Source organism: Podarcis cretensis (assembly GCF_951804945.1).
Source record: "Podarcis cretensis genome assembly, chromosome: 12".
Taxonomy (NCBI): Eukaryota; Metazoa; Chordata; class Lepidosauria; order Squamata; family Lacertidae; genus Podarcis; species Podarcis cretensis.
Window position 1 is genome coordinate 23,822,295 of NC_137181.1, and position 18,921 is coordinate 23,841,215.

An 18,921-nucleotide genomic window follows, 5' to 3' on the forward strand; every position below is an offset into this window, starting at 1 on the left:
CCACTGTCCTCTTCTCCTACGCTCCCCTCGGATTCTTCCCCTTCGCTCTCCATCTCCTCTCTTCCCTGTGCCTCTGCTCCTGAGCCCCTGATCTGTGGATATCACTGGGAAGTATGCTACCTGTTATGGCCTTTCCCAATGTGCACTCTTTTCATATGAGGTTCCAGTAAAGAAAATGAGTTTATTAGTTCTTGTGGTGATTTAGTTTATGGGAAGCTAAAACAACAGAGGCGGTATACTTTAGTATTTGGAACATTGCCTGTTGTTGCAAACTTGTGCCAGGAAGCATACCTTCATAATTATTTTTCTATTGTTCAATGAAGGTGTTGTACAAGAAAGTGATAGGAGCTGGTACAGCAGTAACAGAGACTCCAGAGATTGAACGAGTAAAGAAAAACCAGCAAAATATTAGCGCAGTAAGTTTTTTTTAAAACAGATGCTCCTTTGTGCAAATTTTTATTATTGCTGTTGTTATTGTTGTGGAAATGCACTGTACTAAAAAACAACAAACAAAAATAGAACTATAAAACTGACATTCCAAGTGAAATATATCATAATTCAGCACCAGTCAGATTCCCCAGCCCACCTGCATTTGAAACCCTAGGGGCAAACCCTTTGGAGCAAAGAAGCAGCGGACACAGGAAGAGTTAAGCACTCTCCCTTTCTTTCATTCTCCCAGTTCAGGAGCTACTGTATTTACAAAAGAGCGGGGGAAAGCCCAGCCTCTTAATATATGCATGTAACTCTTAATCTCTGGGTTGTGGGTTCGAGCCCCATGTTAGGTGAAAGATTCCTGCATTGCAAGGGGTTGGACTAGATTCTCACCATAGTCCCTTCCAACTCTGCAGTTCTACGATTCTATCCCCTGATTATATATGCATGAAGTGTCCTTTTTCTTGTATATTTCTGTCTCTGCAGTACTTCTTGAGGAGTCTCAGTCTAACACCCAGTTTTGCAACTTCTTATGATATCCTTCTGACATCATCAGAATGTTTGACTTTATATCGTAAACGCTGAAATGAAACAAATTTCCAACCTGCACTTAATATTGTCGAAAGAGGATAGATCTATTGTTTGATCTATTTTAGGGAATATGTGTCAGTTTTTAAACTTCCTTTCCCTTTTTGTGCACCAGCCCTGTAACTGCAGTAAAAATCCCTGTTGAACCAAATGGAGACTGTACAGCAGCAGTAGCACTAATACACCTTAGAGCAAATTATGTTAAAGTTAGTAATGCTTCTCTTTGCACATATTTTACCAATGAAATACAAAGAAATAATTACGTTATGCTTCAGCATACAGCTTTAAATACCAAACTAATTAGAACATTTCGAATTTAAACACCAGGTGCCCTATTTATCATTGTTCAGTTGCAATGTTATTTATATATATCTGAAATTAATAGGCTTACTATAAAGTGCAACCTGGTAAAGCAACTCCTGTCAGTGTCACTCCTGAGATGGAGAGAGTCAAGAAGAATCAAGAAATTATCAGCTCGGCAAGTCCTTTGTTTTTCCTTGTTTCTTTTTATTGTTTTGGATTAATAAAGAATTTAACCTTTCTGTGATGAGTGCATCATGCCCTTAACAAATCATGTCCTTAATAAATTAATTTTGAATCTTTAAGAGTACTATAGAAATGTGTATTTATCCGTTTGGCCTAGTGACTGCTAATAATGAAGCAGTAGGTTTCATGTGTGTTTTTCTTATTTCTCCACTTTGTTTTTTAATGACTTTGCCAATGTTTACTAAAGTGCAATCTTACATTTTTTGTATCATGCATTATTAACTAGTCGGTTACGAATTGTAGTGAAGGTCGATGACTTTGAACGGGTAGACCAGTGCAATGCGCATTACCACATCTCCACAATGCCTATTCATTTTGGGATAGAATGGTAAAAGAATATCAGTTGCGCGTGACATTAAGCATGATTTTCCTGTCAAGTTGTGCACACTCGAAAAATCCATGTGCTGTCTTTTGCAGGTCAAGTACAGCCGAGATCGGCAACAGATGAAAGGTAGACCTAGTATGATTGTAGACACACCTGAGCTGAGGCATGTCAAAGAGACACAAAACAACATCTCAATGGTAGGGTACATTTTTCACATAGCTAGTGTGTTCTGAAGAGCAGTAGCTGTAGATTGGATTGGATTGAACCCTTCATTAATCTAGGTAACTAGCACGATGCGCTAAAGTCTGGACTGAGTTTTCCCACTTACACAGTGGTTTTTGGGGTGGGGGTTTGCTAACTGCATTTAAATGTTGCATATTGCTATACTAATAAAACGACTTCCCTAACCATTCACTCGTGTGGCTTCTTAAAGACACTTCACGTGGTTCCTCTCGGTTTCAGCATTGCAGATTTTAACTGGAGAGGGTGATACACACACACACACGCTGCCTTGTGCCTGTGCATGTTTTTGATTTGTGTGTGCAAGTGGAATTCTGAATTTGGTTGCTCTGATTGCCTTTGCCTGAAGGATTGTGTATGTGTGAGTGTGCTGTGTATATGACCGTATGTGAGGAATGGGGGAGGGGGGCTTTTAAAAAGCATATCGATATCTGTAATACCTTGAAAAGCCATACTAATTTGAAATTTTATCCTTAACGTATTGATATGGAGCACTTGTGCTTTCTATAACTGAAATTGAATGAAATGTAAGATGATTTTGAAGGGTTTAGCACCATCATTTGCATGTGAATGTAACACTAAATGCAGTAGACTGCATGCGACTTTTTATCTGTATGCAAACAGTAATTACCTTAAAAAACAAACAAACCAGCGAGGACAATGGGAATTGCACATCTATTGGGCCTTGTAGCGGCAAGGAACAATTGCATGACAGTGGTTAGCAGCTTGAAATAAGCAAAAATTTCAGTGCCCAAGAAAAATAATGGTGACAATACCTATCAATACAGCTCTCAATACACCTTGTCATTGGACTAGAAAATAATAATCTTCCCACCCTGCTCCAGGTCAAATACCATGAAGATTTTGAGAAGACGAAAGGCAGAGGTTTCACTCCAATAGTGGACGATCCTGTAACTGAACGGGTGAGAAGAAATACCCAGGTGGTTAGTGATGCTGCCTACAAAGGCGTTCACCCACATATAGTTGAAATGGACAGGAGACCTGGAATAATTGTGGGTAAGTTTCTACTCTGTGCTTTACTGACCCAAATATATTATGTGGGCCAGCTCTGCAGAATAATCTTGCTCTGTTATTTATTTACTTATCTAGTTATCTTGTTCTGTCTAGTTGCAGTGTTATCTGTATTTGATGTTTTGTACCTTTGTTTCATATGCAGTTCCTTCTTAAGATTAAAATGATAGGTCAGTTTTGGGTTATCAGGCGATAATTGTCTGCCGCAGAATTCCTGATTGCAGTCACCTCTGAAGTAATGAGTATAGTAATTAACAGAACAGATGATAAGATGAAAGGTATTTTAATCAAACATTAATTTGCTCTACAAAGGCTGAAAGGTAAAGAAAGAGAGAGAGACAATATAAAAAGTACTTAAATTGTTAATATGAGCAGCCAATTATTAACATTCTTAACTTACTTTATAAAATGAAAGTAATCACAGAAGAAATTGCCATTTGACTTTTTCACGTAGATTAGCAGAAAAGGAATTCAGCTCCATGATTTTAATACCTGGTATGATGAGATTTTTATTGTTGGAAAAGTCGTATTATTTTTATTTGCAAACTATAAGTGCTGACCTGTGCATTGAAATGAAAATGAGATGCATTTATTCTTTTCATTCAGTAACACACTAAGAATCTCGTAAAATTATTTCTGCAATGTTGGATAGTATTTATGAAACTATGAAGCCACAAATCATATCTTACACTTTTTCAAATGTTATTTTTCCCATGGTCAAATCCATGGTAAAACCCATCTCCATGGCCCACAGGGATTATTTATGTCTTCCCTGATAACATCTTTGTGCTTTTACTTTCTTCCCCCAACTGTCTTACTGTTACTTTTTGGGAAAGACCTCAAAGTTTGGCGCACAGATCCTGGCTCCATCTTCGACATTGACCCTTTGGAAGATAATATTCAGTCTAGGAGTCTACATATGCTTTCGGGTATTGTTTAACATGATTTTCTCCAGTGCTTGATTGTAGTCAAGTAATATTTGACCAGCCCATCTAATGATGTAGTTGCTGCTTTTCAGAACTGATTTGTGTGAGCACAGAAGCAATTTTTTTAATGGGGTGGCCGCATTCATGTGAATTGTCATTGGCCTGTGCACTAATTCACAGAGTGAGGCTTTATTTACTCCACATGTTTGCGTTTCCTGAGGCAATTTACTGATGTCTGGACAGGCCTAAAGGCTGCAGATCTAATGCCCACTACTGTCTAATTTAAGCACTGGATGTTTATTCCAATTATGAAATTTATTTAATATCATGACAATGGTTAGTTTAATTTTTGCTATGGATCACATGGCTTGGCTTACAGAAAGATCCAGAATGCAATTTAAAGTTGGTGATAGGTCTTGTGGGTTTTCTATCAGCTGCCTAGATTCTGTGGTTAAATGCAAACCATTTAAAACCACATCTCAAAAAAAACAGCACATAGCCTCCATGAGCTATCCATTGTATCCCTTAAATAACTGAATAACTAAATATAATCTGCTTGCTGCTATAATTTTACACACACAAACAAATTCTATAGCGCCCTTCACCTGAGGATCATAGGGGAGTTATAATCCACATTACAGCAAGTTTCTGCATGGTTCCTCTTAAGGGTAAGCAACACAATTTCCTTTGGGCAGTAAAATGTCTTATGTCACAGCCATAGGAGCCCAGATCTTAGAGGCCAAGGTCCCTTCACCCCCACCAATAAAATATTTGAGGGGGCTTCCCTCCCCAAGTTGACGGACATTGCCATTCAAATGGTGTGCACAAGTCACGTCATGTGATTGATTATGCGGGGTGGGGCTTACCTGGCCTTCCAAATACTGTATTCAAGTTGGCACCACTCGTCGCAGCTGTACCAGTATTTGTGGGAACAGTCCGTGCGTGGCCCTAGCCAGAATCCAATAGCGGCATTCCTGTGCGAACAGTTTTCCCTACTTGCACATTTTAGTGAGCTTATGGATTCCAGTTATTAGTATCTTGGGGCAGCTTTGCACAAGATGTTGCTGGCATGGGAAGTACCCAAGTTGTCAGCCCTGTTATTTGAATAAAAACAAACAAATAAAGAAGCTCTCTCTTACTTTACTCATCTGTCCTATAGCTATTTACTGCAGTATTGTGTTTCCCCTCGTAGAAAAAGCAAGGCGTTACAGTAAACAGCATTTCCGTTCAACCAGTACTTCTGGCGTTGGAGATGACAAATCAGAGGGCTCTATGTTTTCTTGTTCCAGTGAGGTAACAAGGCCATCTAACGAAGGAGGTACCCATAGATGTCCTCTGTTCCCTTCTGATTAACAGTCACAGTGTGCCTGTTTCCTTGCACATCTCCAGGTTAACCCAGCAACCCTTGTTTGCCCAGTAAACAAACAGCTGTGTAAGAGATGTATTTTTATTAATGTCAAAGAGCCCTTGAGATAGCCAGTAAGATTTTGGTTTGTTTGTTTTTTTGCATGCAGTGTTTGATTCACAGGTCTTAATGCCTCTTCTTGGTTAGCTATTAACATATTTATTAAATAAAATATTTTTGTTTTGTTTTAATGAAGCTCGTCCACCTCTGACTTCAGTTGTGTAGAGTGCAAATAACTTCAAATATGTGACTTTAAGTGGGGAGGTGGGGGAAGGAAGGGGGTCAGTCTATTTATTGCCTTTGTCCCAAGTACAAGCTCATTGGATAGTGTGAGGAGAACATAGAGACCGGGGCTGTCTAATGTAGTTTTGGTCAACTGTGTTTGAAAGGTGTTCATGGTCTTTGCCATGTGACCGATCTGTGCTGTTACACAGCAAGAGGTGCAATGTTCTAGTTGATTTATAATGCCAGCACAGTATTACAAGCAGTTAGGGTGCTCAGTCCTACACCCACCCACCCACCCATACCATATGTGTTTGTGTATTTCTGTCTATGTGTGTATTTTGTATTGTGTTGGGTGTTTTGTAGGAGTACACAGCATCTAAGTCACTGAGAGGGGCAAGTACCCAAGTCTTGAATTATTTTATACTTTCTGCTATTGTGTTCAATTGCAGGGCCCCTGATCATTTAAATTAAAGGTTTGTGCTCCACTGTAAATCACATTCTTACATTCTTAACACACATTATCACAGGGCAACTTGTAGACTGAGGACTGATAGTTCAGGCTTCCCCGTGTTTCTTGCATGCTTTTATTGGAATTCTGGTATATGTTGGCAAAGTCCCAGCTCATTCGATCTTCATGCCAGTGTTCTGAACGAAGTTGCCAACCATTTCCGTAAATGAATATACATGGAGAACTTAATAAGCATGCTTGTTGTTGTGTCTGTGCTTTAAAGTGGATTTTGCATTACACTTAAATATGTCTATGAAATATTCATTGCAATCTTCTATTCTTCTTGACTATATTTCCAGGCCATTTAAACTATGCCTTGTCATTTCAGGGAGGTATTTCGTCTTAAAACTGAATAGCTTTAGCATTCCCATTAGCATCTGACAACTATGTGTTTCTTATTTGGAATTTAATATTTGGGTCTCTGAAATTTGCCAAGTTCAAGCCCATTAGTGACAAACTATGTATTTTCTTTTATGAAACACCAGTGTTAAAAGAAATGTGTTAATCTGAAAAGAAGGTCCTCTCCCATAATGAGTTATCTTGCTTACTACATTTCTGTAAAGTCCTGAATACTTTTCTTCAGTTGCAGTTGACATAAGTTGTGATTCAAATATATATATTTGAATATATATCTATATCTACCGGTATATATGAATATATATGAGAGAGATCCAGCCACTATCAAATGTTTTGCAGTTCCAGTGAACTCAGTCTGAGAAGTATCCCTCTGTTGTAAGACAGGAATGTAAAATTATAATAAGTGCCAAAAACCAACAATGCAATAAAATTAAGGAAAATAAAACCATCCTGAGAGAACGTTTCACAGTTAGGGGGCTACCACAGAATTTTGAATATATATAATAGTACATGTGTTTCCATTAATGTAGCGACTGCATTGTGGTCCCATGGATGGTGCATCTTGGATACGATATTTTATGAGCTACCTATACATCAGCAAAAGGGGTTGGGTAGGCAAGACTTCTCAGCCTAATGGAATCTGTGTGCATTTATGTAATAAAGCGGCAAACATTCCCCCATTCAGACACATAAAGGGTTTCTAGCTGGCCTGTTTAGTAGGTTCTAATATTAGAATATTTTATGAATGGTTTTGTAGATCAAAGGATCTCTTTGTTCAAATTGTTACTTTCCAGGCTTTATGATTTTGCAACTATTATACAATTAGATTATATATACTTCATGGTTCATTTCAGTGCATTTCCTGTTGAGATGCATAGTGAAAAGAAAGTAAGTCATAAAAGCAAAGTTAAGATTCCATCAGATTTTCTAGTTGAGTAGATAATTAAAACCAAACCACTTTTTAATCATACTTAATGGAGCAAGGAGCTTTTATGATACAACAGTCTTTTGTTATTGTTTGCTTATTTAACCATGTGTAAAAACCTAGCAATTTGTAATGGCTTTGTTATTTTTCGGAAAAATGGGAAAGATTTTACTGCGTGGGGAAAGAGCTCATATAATTAAAAAGGTTTTGCATGGTAAAGCATTCTGTCTTGGAAAGACCAATGATCTTTAAAATTTCTTTTAATTTTTTTACACAAGGTTTATACCATCGGAATGGGAATGTCAATAGGACTGCAGGCAGGCGGGATAGAAAAGTCTTGAGCAATAGATAAAATAATATCTATAGGGCAAGGTTAAATAAGGACACCTGCAATGATGATCCCTCCACCACGAGGGACTCTTCATGAACCAAATCCAGCATTGACTGCCTAGCATCAAGGTTAGACGCTAAGCAGTCTACCGGGATGTGGAAGGCTCTACGCATCCTGGGTAGTATTATCTGCAGCTTATACCGCATGATGCAACATTGCCACTTTTTGTGCCAAACTCCCCTTTGGAGCTAAGTTTAAAGTGGACTGTGATGAATTGACAAGCAGTTCCTTCCTGCTGAGCTGCCTTAGGATGGGGCCAGCTATAGTGCTGCCTGTGACTTGCACACCCTCGGGTAGGAGTATTCTGAGCCTGTTATTTGCCCTGGGCAATGGAACATTCAGCCAGCATCTCTGCATCTCTTTGGGAGCAGGACTGCTTGCTTTCCTGCAAGATTTGTGGGCACATGTATGTAGTGTGTGACATACTAAGTTTAAGAAAGTTTTCATTAGGTCTCAGTGATCAAAGGCAAAAGGCAGGAGGACGCCTCAAAAACAAACAAACAAACAAACAAACAAACAAACAAACATGAAAGATCTAGCTAACCTATGAATGTCTATAACTTACAGTCATAGGGTTGTCTTGGGTACAGGAGCAGTATGTTGGGTCTGTATAGAATTGCAGGTGGGGAACAAAGAAATAATTGTGCAAATGTTCTTTAGAGTGATAATTGTTCAGTGCAACCAGTAAGTTTAGCTGCATATGGGCCTGAGTTGCACGTACTGATTTGCATGCATATGGGAAATGGAGATTAGTGTTCATTACTACAGAAATTTCTCAGCTTCCCCACTTGATCACATCTTCCAATCAGTTTCTCAGGTTGTAGATGAAAAAAGTATTTGGGAAGACATGACATCCCTGCTTAAAAGGAAAATGATACTAGTGAAGTTGTGTCTTAAAGAGACATATCCTTGGCATGGGATATGCCAGGGATATCTCTCTCCCTGACCTTGTGACTATAAAACGCAGGCTAATTTTTGTCCTTCCCCCACATCGTGTGTGTCCCCCCCCCCCGCCACTGCCTTGGACAACATCTTGGCTGATAAAATGTTCTCCACAACTCAAAAGCTTGCTACTATTTCGTGACATTTTGGTTGGTCCCAATAACCCAACAGCAGATGCAGGACATTTGTTTCATATGGACCAACATACCGGCCACCTTTGTGTGTGTTTGTACCCAATCAATGAATGGAGGAAGAGAAAATCACAACACAATGTCACTCCACTTTTAGAAGGGCAACCTAGATCCTTCTGCAGGAATGGGGAGCACTGGGCCCACTGGTGCCAAAATGACAGCATCCTCATGTCTCCATAATATCTAATCCAGAGGTAGCCAATGTGGTGCTCTCCAGATGTTGTTGGACACCAACTCTGAAATATACTCAGAGTCGAGAGTGGATTTCATGCTCTTTATTCAGCTCATAGTGGTGAGGAGGAATGAAAGTCCCCCCAAAGTGTCTGCTTTATATACATTATTTACACAATGAGCTGCACGTGATTGGCTAATTCCGGAATTCTTCTTTAGGCCAATCAGGTTGTGGATTCACTTCCATCTGGAGCTGGATTGGGTGGCTCCTGCAGACCAATCATACTGCTGTATTGTTCTAGGACCAATCAGATTGCTGCATTTTTGATCCTATTGTTCTAGGACCAATCAGACTGCTGCATTTTGGATCCCATTCAACTCAGTACATAACAAACTCCCACCAGCCCCATCCGATATGGCCAATCTGGAAGTAACTATGTTGGCTACCCCTGGTTTAACCTACATCCAAAGAACTTGGGAACAGATATCCTACTTTGGTCAGAGAATTTGGAGACCTTTTGATGCGCTTTTGGATCCCTTGATAACAATTGTTCCCCCCCCCCCACCTAATATTATAGCAGCTTGTATCTGTGTCCATTGTGGTGTTCTAGGTTAATAAAATTGCTTGTTTGGTAGAAGGATTGCATGTCTTTCTGTTTTAGCAGAACCCTGGTCCCAAAGTGAATACTGTATAAGTTGTTTGCTGCCCACTGCGTTTGTAGTGTAGACAGCACAGAAGTAATTTCCTTTACTGCTGAAGTGAACTCTGTCTGCGAAGAGAGGTGTGAATGCACCTGTTGTGACTCTCTGGGTAGTTGATCAGCAAGATGTAGGAAGGTTGTGAGGCCAGAACCACATCTACCAACCTTTGATTTTCATGTTGGGGTATGTAGCCATAGAATGTAAACAAGTACTGCTTCATAGAATAAAAAAGTCAAGGGGGTGCAGCTCTTTTGAAGTGGAATTGTAGACAACACAACATTGTTATGTGACATTAACTATAGAATGTTTTCATTTAACTCTTCCTTGCATCTGCCAAGTTTGGGGTGTCTGTGTGTGCTTGGGGAGTCCCCCACCAATTTTTAAAGTTAGTTTTTCTATCTAAGACAAGCTTTTTTTGTGTATACAGAAGCTCTTTCTGCTTACTCCAGTTCCTACTGAGGAAACCAACTCCTGCAGATGTTGTAAAGGGAGAAGAAAGCACCACTTCACTTAATGAATGACCATAGCATGTTCCCTTGTAGTAATTCATTTATGTTTCTTTTGCCATGCAGCCCCTGTACTTCCGGGGGCATATCAACAAAGTCAGCCCCAAGGATATGGTTACATGCACCAGACTAGTATGTCGTCTATGAGATCAATGCATTCACAGCCACATTCAGCTACCTTGGTGAGTATTGAGTTAAATAATTAATCCTTTTCACAGCAGCCTCTCTCCTGCAAACACAATTATTTTCCCTCTTTCCTCTATAACTGAGCCTGTCTTAAAAAAACCTTTATCTTGCACTTTTTCACATGGGCTATAAACATGTTCTCTAAACTTAACCTGAGCAAACTTAATTTTTTTTTTTGGTAACGGACCTGTTTAAGACCTTAAAGGAGTACAAATCTCAATTACATATTGCAATCTATGCAGTAGCTAAATTACTACATTGTAATTGAATTATGCTGGAGATTTCACCTGACAGCTGCCTTATGTAATTACATGTAGAACTTTGAGCTTTGTTTCTCAGTTACACCCAGATCATAATAAGCTTCTAAAAAGTTTTAGAAGTTTTTCACAGTGTGGCTATGCTGTCTGGAGCTGATAGGAGTCATATCCCTAAACCTCTGGAGGGCATTAGGTTGGCAAAGGCTGTCCCAGAATCATAAGATACAGTAAAGAATCGCATTCCCACACCTTCTAATACAGTATTTGATATTCCAAATATCTCTTGATGTTTCTGGCATATGGCTGGAAACTGACACTTAAAAAAAACAACACAACCTCATCTTGATGAAGAATGATGGATTAAAACACTACCAAAAATCTACCACAAACTGCTTTGAACGGCAGTGAATAAATGTGTAAAATTGTTTGGATCTTCAAACTCTGAGTTAAAAGCTTTTTGTAAACAATGAAATATTGCTGTAAGCATTTCCACCGCATAATGCATCATAGGACCCATCCATACGTCCACTTTTCTCATACTTTTTAGGCATGGATCTGAGCAGTTTTTCATTTGTCTTGCCATTTTCCCTGGGAAAACCCACTCTTTACTGCTGAATTGGAACAAATATCTGCAGAAAAAACAGGTTTAAGCAGCTGCACAAGCAGAAGTGTGGACAAGCTCATAGAATCTTGGGTGAAATAATAATAATAATAAAGAAAAACAAAAATAAAAATAAAATGCCACCCATGTGACTGGGTTGCCCCAGCCAATCTGGGTGGCTCCCAACAGGTGATTCTCCCATACTTAGGTTGGCATAAATGTGTTTAGTAAATTGTGGTAGCTTAAGAATAGATTTTGAAATACTGTCTTCCCTGACTGATCACCAAGTTTAGCTAGCAAACGTGACCACATCTTTATGGTGAATATCTAAAAAACTCCCCAACAATAATTTATCTCTCTCCCCACCCCCCACTCCAATTGTGTAGATATCTATGTGTAATATGTGTGGTTATATACAATTAATGGCAGGAAAAGGGTGAAAATCCTCCTCAAATATAGTTGATTGTTGAATTTGCCTGATATAGAGCATTGTGACGTGTAATTGGTATGGTATATTGTGTGCTTTTTAAGTGCCAGTTCATACCAATGGTATTCTCCCCAAATATGGATATCTTAGCTTATTTTATGACGACCAGGCAAGTGACAATGCATATTTCAAAAGTGTTTCTAACATTCAGGGCTGCATACTCAAGACTATCCCTAGTTCCATGAAGAATAATTTCTTTGCAATTTGAAAATTTGCTGATCTATACAACACACATTGGTGGTGACATATAATGTAGGTTTGTAGAGACTGGTTTGTTGGAAAGTCTGTGAATTGTGTTTAATGGACTCCCCTCTCCTTTCTTTTCACAGAGAACATATAGAGCAATGTATGACTATAGTGCCCAAGATGAAGATGAAGTTTCATTCAGGGATGGTGACTACATCATCAATGTGCAACCAATTGATGATGGTTGGATGTATGGTACTGTTCAGAGAACTGGGAAAACTGGAATGCTTCCAGCAAATTACATTGAGTTTGTTAATTAATACTCACCGTTAGTACTTCTGAGCTTTATTTTGATTTACTTAAGCTTTACAAACGTACTTTTAAGACCACATCTTCATTACTTCCCTGTTAATGTAACAATCAGTGCTCCTTTCTGGAAGTCAAACACAATTCCTCTAACAAGTCCAAGAAGCACTGAGTTCTCAAAGTGTGCTGCTTAAACAGATATAGAAAAACAAACTTGTTGGTGGAAACCTGGTGCTTGTAATCATGTAAAGGTTTCTATTAATTAGCTCCTAGATAGGTTTCTGCCTTTACAGTAGGCTGCATTTCCCACTTAAGTTTTAATCACAAAGCAGCTGGTATTTTTTATTGTGTGACTTTGAAATTGTAAGAGGTTATACCTTGGTGTTAAGGTCCGAGTAATTAAAAATCCAAGTTAACAGAACAAATCTTTTGTTGTTGTGATAAATGACATGCTCAGAAGTTGCTTACAACTGCCTGGCAGCCTTAAACAAAACGTATCTTGTACTTAATGCCGGAAACTTCCTGACACACAGCTGTCTACTGTATTTTCCCCTGAATCTTTCATTTTCTCTCATCCATAGTCCCAATTCATGTCAGTCCTCCCAAACTACCAGTTGTGAATGATCTCCAAGTCGTGACAATAGCTGTGCCTTTTTGCACAGTTAGAAACAATTTTAGAGTGCATTTTCTATTTTGTTAATTCCAACCTTTTCTATTTCCCCTTGTATTAACACTGTTTGTATAGAAATTACTGTCTTCAAAGCACTGTCTTCAAAACACATATATCTATTTTTTGTTGTTGTAAGGGTCTGTCCTGAGAACTTTGCAATGACATATAATTGTACCCTTTACGTGTAATGGTTCAGTGCAGGGATGGCAAATATGTAGCCTTCCAGATGTTTTGGCCAGGGATGAAGGGAACTGGAGTCCAGCCACATTTGGACAGCCACAGGTTTTCCATCTCTGGTCTAATGGATTGGTGGTAGGGGTTACTTCATGAATTGGGGCTTGGATTTGGGACCTGACTGGCAAAGAATGTGATTTTTTCCAGAGGCTTAGTTCAAGAAAAAGATTATTAGATATTTAGTAAATTTCTAGCTTTGTGAATATAACTCAAGGATTTACTCAGTAATTGAAGCATGGCATCCACCTGAGAAACTTTTGTCTTCCCACAAGGTAAAAAATACAAAACCATTATTTCCCGTTTTCTTTTTAAAAAATGATATCATTTGCACTGCTGTCTTACTTGATTCAAATCTCACTTCTCCCACCAGCTCATCAACTGGCCTTGCTTAAGTCACTCTCACTCAACCTCAGTTCCTTATCTGCAAATGGGGAGACCAATACTGAAGATAATACTGGTGAATAACTTTGTAGTATTATAGGGTTGGGTCCAAAGGTTTCCTTCCTTTGATGGAAAGACTCATTTGATGAAAGATGCATTCTGTCAGTTGAAGCGAATGTTTGGATCAAGCCAATTATTATTAACACAAGGTAAAAAAAATGAAAGAGCAAAAGGGAAATACAATGAGTTTAGTTGTCAGAATTTGTCCCCTGAACCAGCGCATTTCTTCAAGCCCAGCAAGTAGTGCATGAAAACAAATTTGCTGAGACATATTCCTAATTGTTTATGCAAAAATAAAAAATAAAAATCAGTACCAATATAAGTTACTTCCATTCTGCATTCATAGTATCCAACATATTATGAAAAGGGGAGGTATGGGAAGAATATATTTTTCTAGGTACTCAAAGTATGGATATTTATGACCATTTATCTCTTGTTTTTCCTCCATACAAATAAAATCAGGACTGGTGTGGGTGTATGTGTGTTTTAAAAAAAGATCCAGGTCAGAGAGAGGGAAATGTAAACCCCCAAGTAAGATGTTTTTTAAATAGATTGTTATTTACATAGATTGGTGTCTAAGGGCTACAATGTATTTTGCTAATGGTATGAATTACTGAAGTTGACCTTTGAAGGTATGCTGCATCCATTTTATTGTGCATAATTTTTTTTTATTGTCTAAGGGAAGTATATTTAAACTGCTTTTAGAGAGTTTTGTTCTCAGATGTCAGAGGACAATGTCTCTAGCATAACATCTCGAACATAGTAACTCATAAGTACAGAAGTTAAAGAATAGAAAGTTCTTCATTTCTATTATTCTGTTTTACCCAAGAGAATGAAAATAAACCATTTTTTCCATCAGACCAGCAGCTGTTTTGTCTCCTAGCCATTTTTCTGTGAGAATGGCCTCAGTTTGACCTGGGCAGTTCAGGCCATTTAGCTATTCATTGGGCCAGAGCATGGACTTCAGAATGGTGTTAATAAAAAGAATGTCATGCCTGATTCAAGTGTTCACAAGATGAGATGGACCAATCTACTCATGAGACCATGCCAATTCAGTTTATATGTGGCGAGTTTTGAAGGAATATGTGGGGAGCTTTGCCCTGGAAACCTTTACCTTTACCTTATGCTGATATTGTAATGTTGTAAGGTAAAGGTAAAGGGACCCCTGACCATTAGGTCCAGTCACGGACGGCTCTGGGGTTGCAGTGCTCATCTCGCTTTATTGGCCGAGGGAGCCGGCGTACAGCTTCCGGGTCATGTGGCCAGCAGGACTAAGCCGCTTCTGGCGAACCAGAGCAGTGGTACCTATTTATCTACTTGCACTTTCAGTCCCTTCATTCAACCACCTCCATGTTGGCAAGCAATGCTGTCAAAATAGTTTCTCATTAAGTAAAGGAAATTGTCTGCAATACCCATATTTGTGCAAACAACATACATATGCAGTCTGTGACATTATTACATGTGATATTAAATTGCAAGGATGAATGCCATCTTTATTTCCCTGTTGTAATTTAACCCCCCCCCCCCCCGAAACAAGGTACTGGTAATTGTTTTTCAAAGAGAACTGTCCCACTGCAAAATGTTTATGGCATTTATTCAAATATTTAATGCAGTTTTTGAGCTGGTGCACCATGCTGCATATAAATGAATGCAGTTTCATACAGTTTCATACACAAGCAGTGTGCTTGCCAATGGATCTCACCTATTGTGGATTATTCATAGGGTTGTGGCACTTATTAAATGACTCAGATTTGTGGAAAACCCTTCAGATTAAACTCTGCCATGCAGAAATGGATTCCAGTGGCAACTATGCTATAAGAGCCTTCCTCAGCCTGCTGTCCTATAGATGTTGTGGACTACAATGCCCATCAGCTCTAGACAGCAAGGCCAATGGTCAGGAAGGCAGCTGCAGTTTGGCAAAGGCTGTCTAATAACGTATGATGTAGTTCTTATGATTCCCACAGTGCACATTCATAACTGAATTCCACCACCACAAAATGGAGCTACATAAAAAGTATCCTTTTGAAAACTACAATTCAATGTGCTCAACTTAAGAAGACATTTTCTAGAGAGGTGAAAAACATTTTTTAATTTTTTGGGGTGTTTCACCTTGTACTGGACAATACCTGAAATTTACTCTTCTTTCTAAAACAATTGCAAACACAGAAGTTGGGAAGAATGTAGTTTAGCAGTTAGTTAATAAGAGCTGTTAGATTTTAGGTGTTAGGAATGACATTATACCGTTAACTAATGGATAAACTTTAGTTAATAATTAAATAGCTGAAACCCAATCAGTAGCATCGAACTCTTCCAACCTAGCAGTGTTTTCTGCTAACAAATGCAAACTTCTGAATTAAAATTATGAAGCTCTTAACAATGCCTTGCCAATTCTTCTCTAGGTTGAGATTCAGAGGTAGGAGATAGACAAGGAGATGAAACCGATGCATGTAGTCAGAGCTTCATATGCTGCTGTTGGCCCAAGAATCGTTCCAATTTTAGTATATGTGCTGCCGAAGCGAGCACCAAAGAATCTACTTTTTAGTGTAAAATACTGCTTGGAAGAATGAACTGTTCATTATGGAGCACATGGTTTTTATGAAGGGTCCAGGTTCTCTAGTTTGCAACTACGATTAAAAGAATTCCAGGTATGAAAGATGTGCCTGAGAATTTGAAGAACTGCTTCCAGTTACAGCACTGGTTTAGATGGGTCAAGTATCTTTCTTGGTGTCAGGCAGCTTCATATTCTGCAATATGCTTCCCCCTATCCCAAATGACAGTAAGTCCGGAAGCAGGGATGGGGAACCCGTCACCCTCCAGATGTTGCTAGACTCCAACTCCCATCACTCCTGACCATTGGCCAACAAGATCTGCAGGGCTGCAATTTCTTCACTTCTAGCTTACAGAGGTATGCTTTTTTTCCAACGAGGGAACATGCATCAGATGTTGGAAGGAATCAGATTCTATTGCAGACTGCACAATTACAAATTCTGCATCAGATTCCCAGATAAAAAACTGTTGCAGCTCAGTTTTAGCCAACTGTAGCTAAAATTCCTCAGGTTTTCTGCCCCTGTTTGCCTGCAACTCTTTCCAAATTCAGACTTGTTTCAAGCTGTCTCTCTGTTCCCCAAACTTTGGTTCAAACACCATAAAACGAGCCTGACAAGGTTGCTTGTTTCAGGGCCAGTTGCTGGAACAATGAGAGGAAGGACCGGTACTTTTTCTCTTGTAAAGCTGTAAACCTTAAGTGAATACTGTGCCAGTTTTGAGGTTTGATTACCAGACCTGCTCTATTTTCCTATCTCTGGCCAGAGAGTTCTAATCTGAGACCCAGCCCAGTTGCTAGAGTTTGTGATTTCAAGATCTGGCAATCACAGTCAGATGATTAGAGTCACTGAGGAATGCTGAGACCTTTTTGTTAAGTCTCTAATTGTTCTTCCATCAAAAACATAACAATTCATAATAGCCAAACTCATGAAATCATCTTCATATGAAAAAGAGCAAGGAGAACTTTAGCTCTGTATATGGGTCTTTCTGAAGCACGAATGTGCCTCCAAGCACCTCAAACTTTGAATCCCCCTGGGATAAATATTTGGAGTTATATTTTCTTCTGAAACTGCCTGTACTACTTACAGGATGTTCAAATGAATTTCATATGCTTTTTTTGTCCAATATATAGAAATTGCATATTGTATTTATGATGTAATCAAGTTGCAACAGAAACATTTTATTTAGAGAGGTCATAAATTATCTGCTGTATCATTACAAATCTGTATTGCAAAGTACATGTCTCTAAACCACTGGAAATCATTTTTTTTCTGACTGTATTTGGTTAGCATGATGTGGAACTCATCTACTTTTTGCAATTTATAAAAAAACAAATAACAAAACTGCTTAGTTTGTACGTTTGCTTAAAAATGCATATACTGAGTTAATTTGCAAAATTGTACTTTTATTTGGGAGTATAAAATTATTAAGGAAACTTTGTAGTTCAGCAGGGGAAGGGAGTAATTTTAAGAGATTATATGATGCATTGGCATAATTTGGCTTTTGTTATGCGAAAGGATAACACCAGCTATTAAAATATATTTTATTAGAAATGCTTTAAATCCTTTTTCCGCCCCTGTACACTGTGAATCTCAATGCTTCAGTGGACTAGAGCAACATTCTTCTGCTGCCTGAAGTACTAACCTATGCAACCTAGTTCACATTTTGGTTGATGTCAAGTAGTTGTAACATTTACATATTCTGCATAACATACAATGGCACTGAAATAAAATATTAAAGCTGCTACTATGTATGCAAGATATTAATCAGAAACTTTTCAAAGCCACAACACTCCATGGCAAAGATATTTCCTTTGTAGTAGTGAAATATGTGTCACTTTGACAGGCAGTTTCAGGGTGCCCATGCTAGAATAGGGTAAGTGAAGGTCTATTCTAGCCCTGGGATACAGGTGGCGCTGTGGTCTAAACTACTGAGCCTCTTGGGCTTGCTGATCAGAAGGTCAGCAGTTCAAATCCCTGCGATGGGGTGTGCTCCCGTTGCTCTTTCCTTGCTTCTGCCAATCTAGCAGTTTGAAAGCATGCCAGTGCAAATAGATAAATAGGTACTGCTGCTGCGGGAAGGTAAACGGCGTTTTTGTGCGCTCTTGTTTCCATCATGGTGTCCCATTGCACCAGAAGCGGTTAAGTCATGCTGGCCACATGACCTGGAAAGTTGTCCGTGGACAAACGCCAGCTTCCTTGGCCTGAAAGTGAGATGAGCGCCGCAACCTCATAGTTGCCTTTGACTGGACTTTATCATCTGGGGTCCTTTACTTTTACAATCTTTTGATTGTAGCTGTGGCAGCAGGATCAGAGATTTATTTTTATTTATGTATTAAATTTATGTACCGCCCTTCATCAAAAGATCACAGAGGGGTAGTTCACAAGATAAAAACACAAATAAAATGTTAAAACAGAAACAATAAACCCCCCCAAAAACACACACACATTTAAAATGCTGTAGAATATTAATCAGCCAAAGGCTTGGTTGAAGAGGAATGTATTTGCCCGGGGCCTAAGTATATATAAGGAAGGTGATTGGATGACCCTTCCTGGGGAGAGCATTCCACAAACAGGGAGCCATTGCAGAAAAGGCCC

At 38.9% G+C, this 18,921-nt stretch overlaps 1 protein-coding gene across 9 annotated transcripts in view; it reads left to right on the forward strand.

Moving 5' to 3' along the window:
- The window catches only part of NEBL (nebulette), a 186,787-nt gene extending 168,719 nt beyond the window's left edge, over positions 1–18,068 (forward strand). For 3 of the 9 annotated variants that reach the window (XM_079948289.1, XM_079948291.1, XM_079948295.1), the window contains 8 exons: positions 324–416; positions 1,406–1,498; positions 1,984–2,088; positions 2,977–3,148; positions 4,000–4,092; positions 5,282–5,407; positions 10,479–10,594; positions 12,273–18,068. In XM_079948289.1, the coding sequence (XP_079804415.1) occupies positions 324–416; positions 1,406–1,498; positions 1,984–2,088; positions 2,977–3,148; positions 4,000–4,092; positions 5,282–5,407; positions 10,479–10,594; positions 12,273–12,449 (975 nt within the window). In that variant the 3' untranslated portion in view covers positions 12,450–18,068. Of the gene's footprint in view, positions 1–323; positions 417–918; positions 1,367–1,405; positions 1,499–1,983; positions 2,089–2,976; positions 3,149–3,999; positions 4,093–5,281; positions 5,408–10,478; positions 10,595–12,272 lie in introns of those variants that run through there. The other 6 variants (XM_079948292.1, XM_079948293.1, XM_079948298.1 and 3 more) reach the window with 4 other exon arrangements.
- The last annotated feature ends 853 nt before the right edge of the window (positions 18,069–18,921 follow it).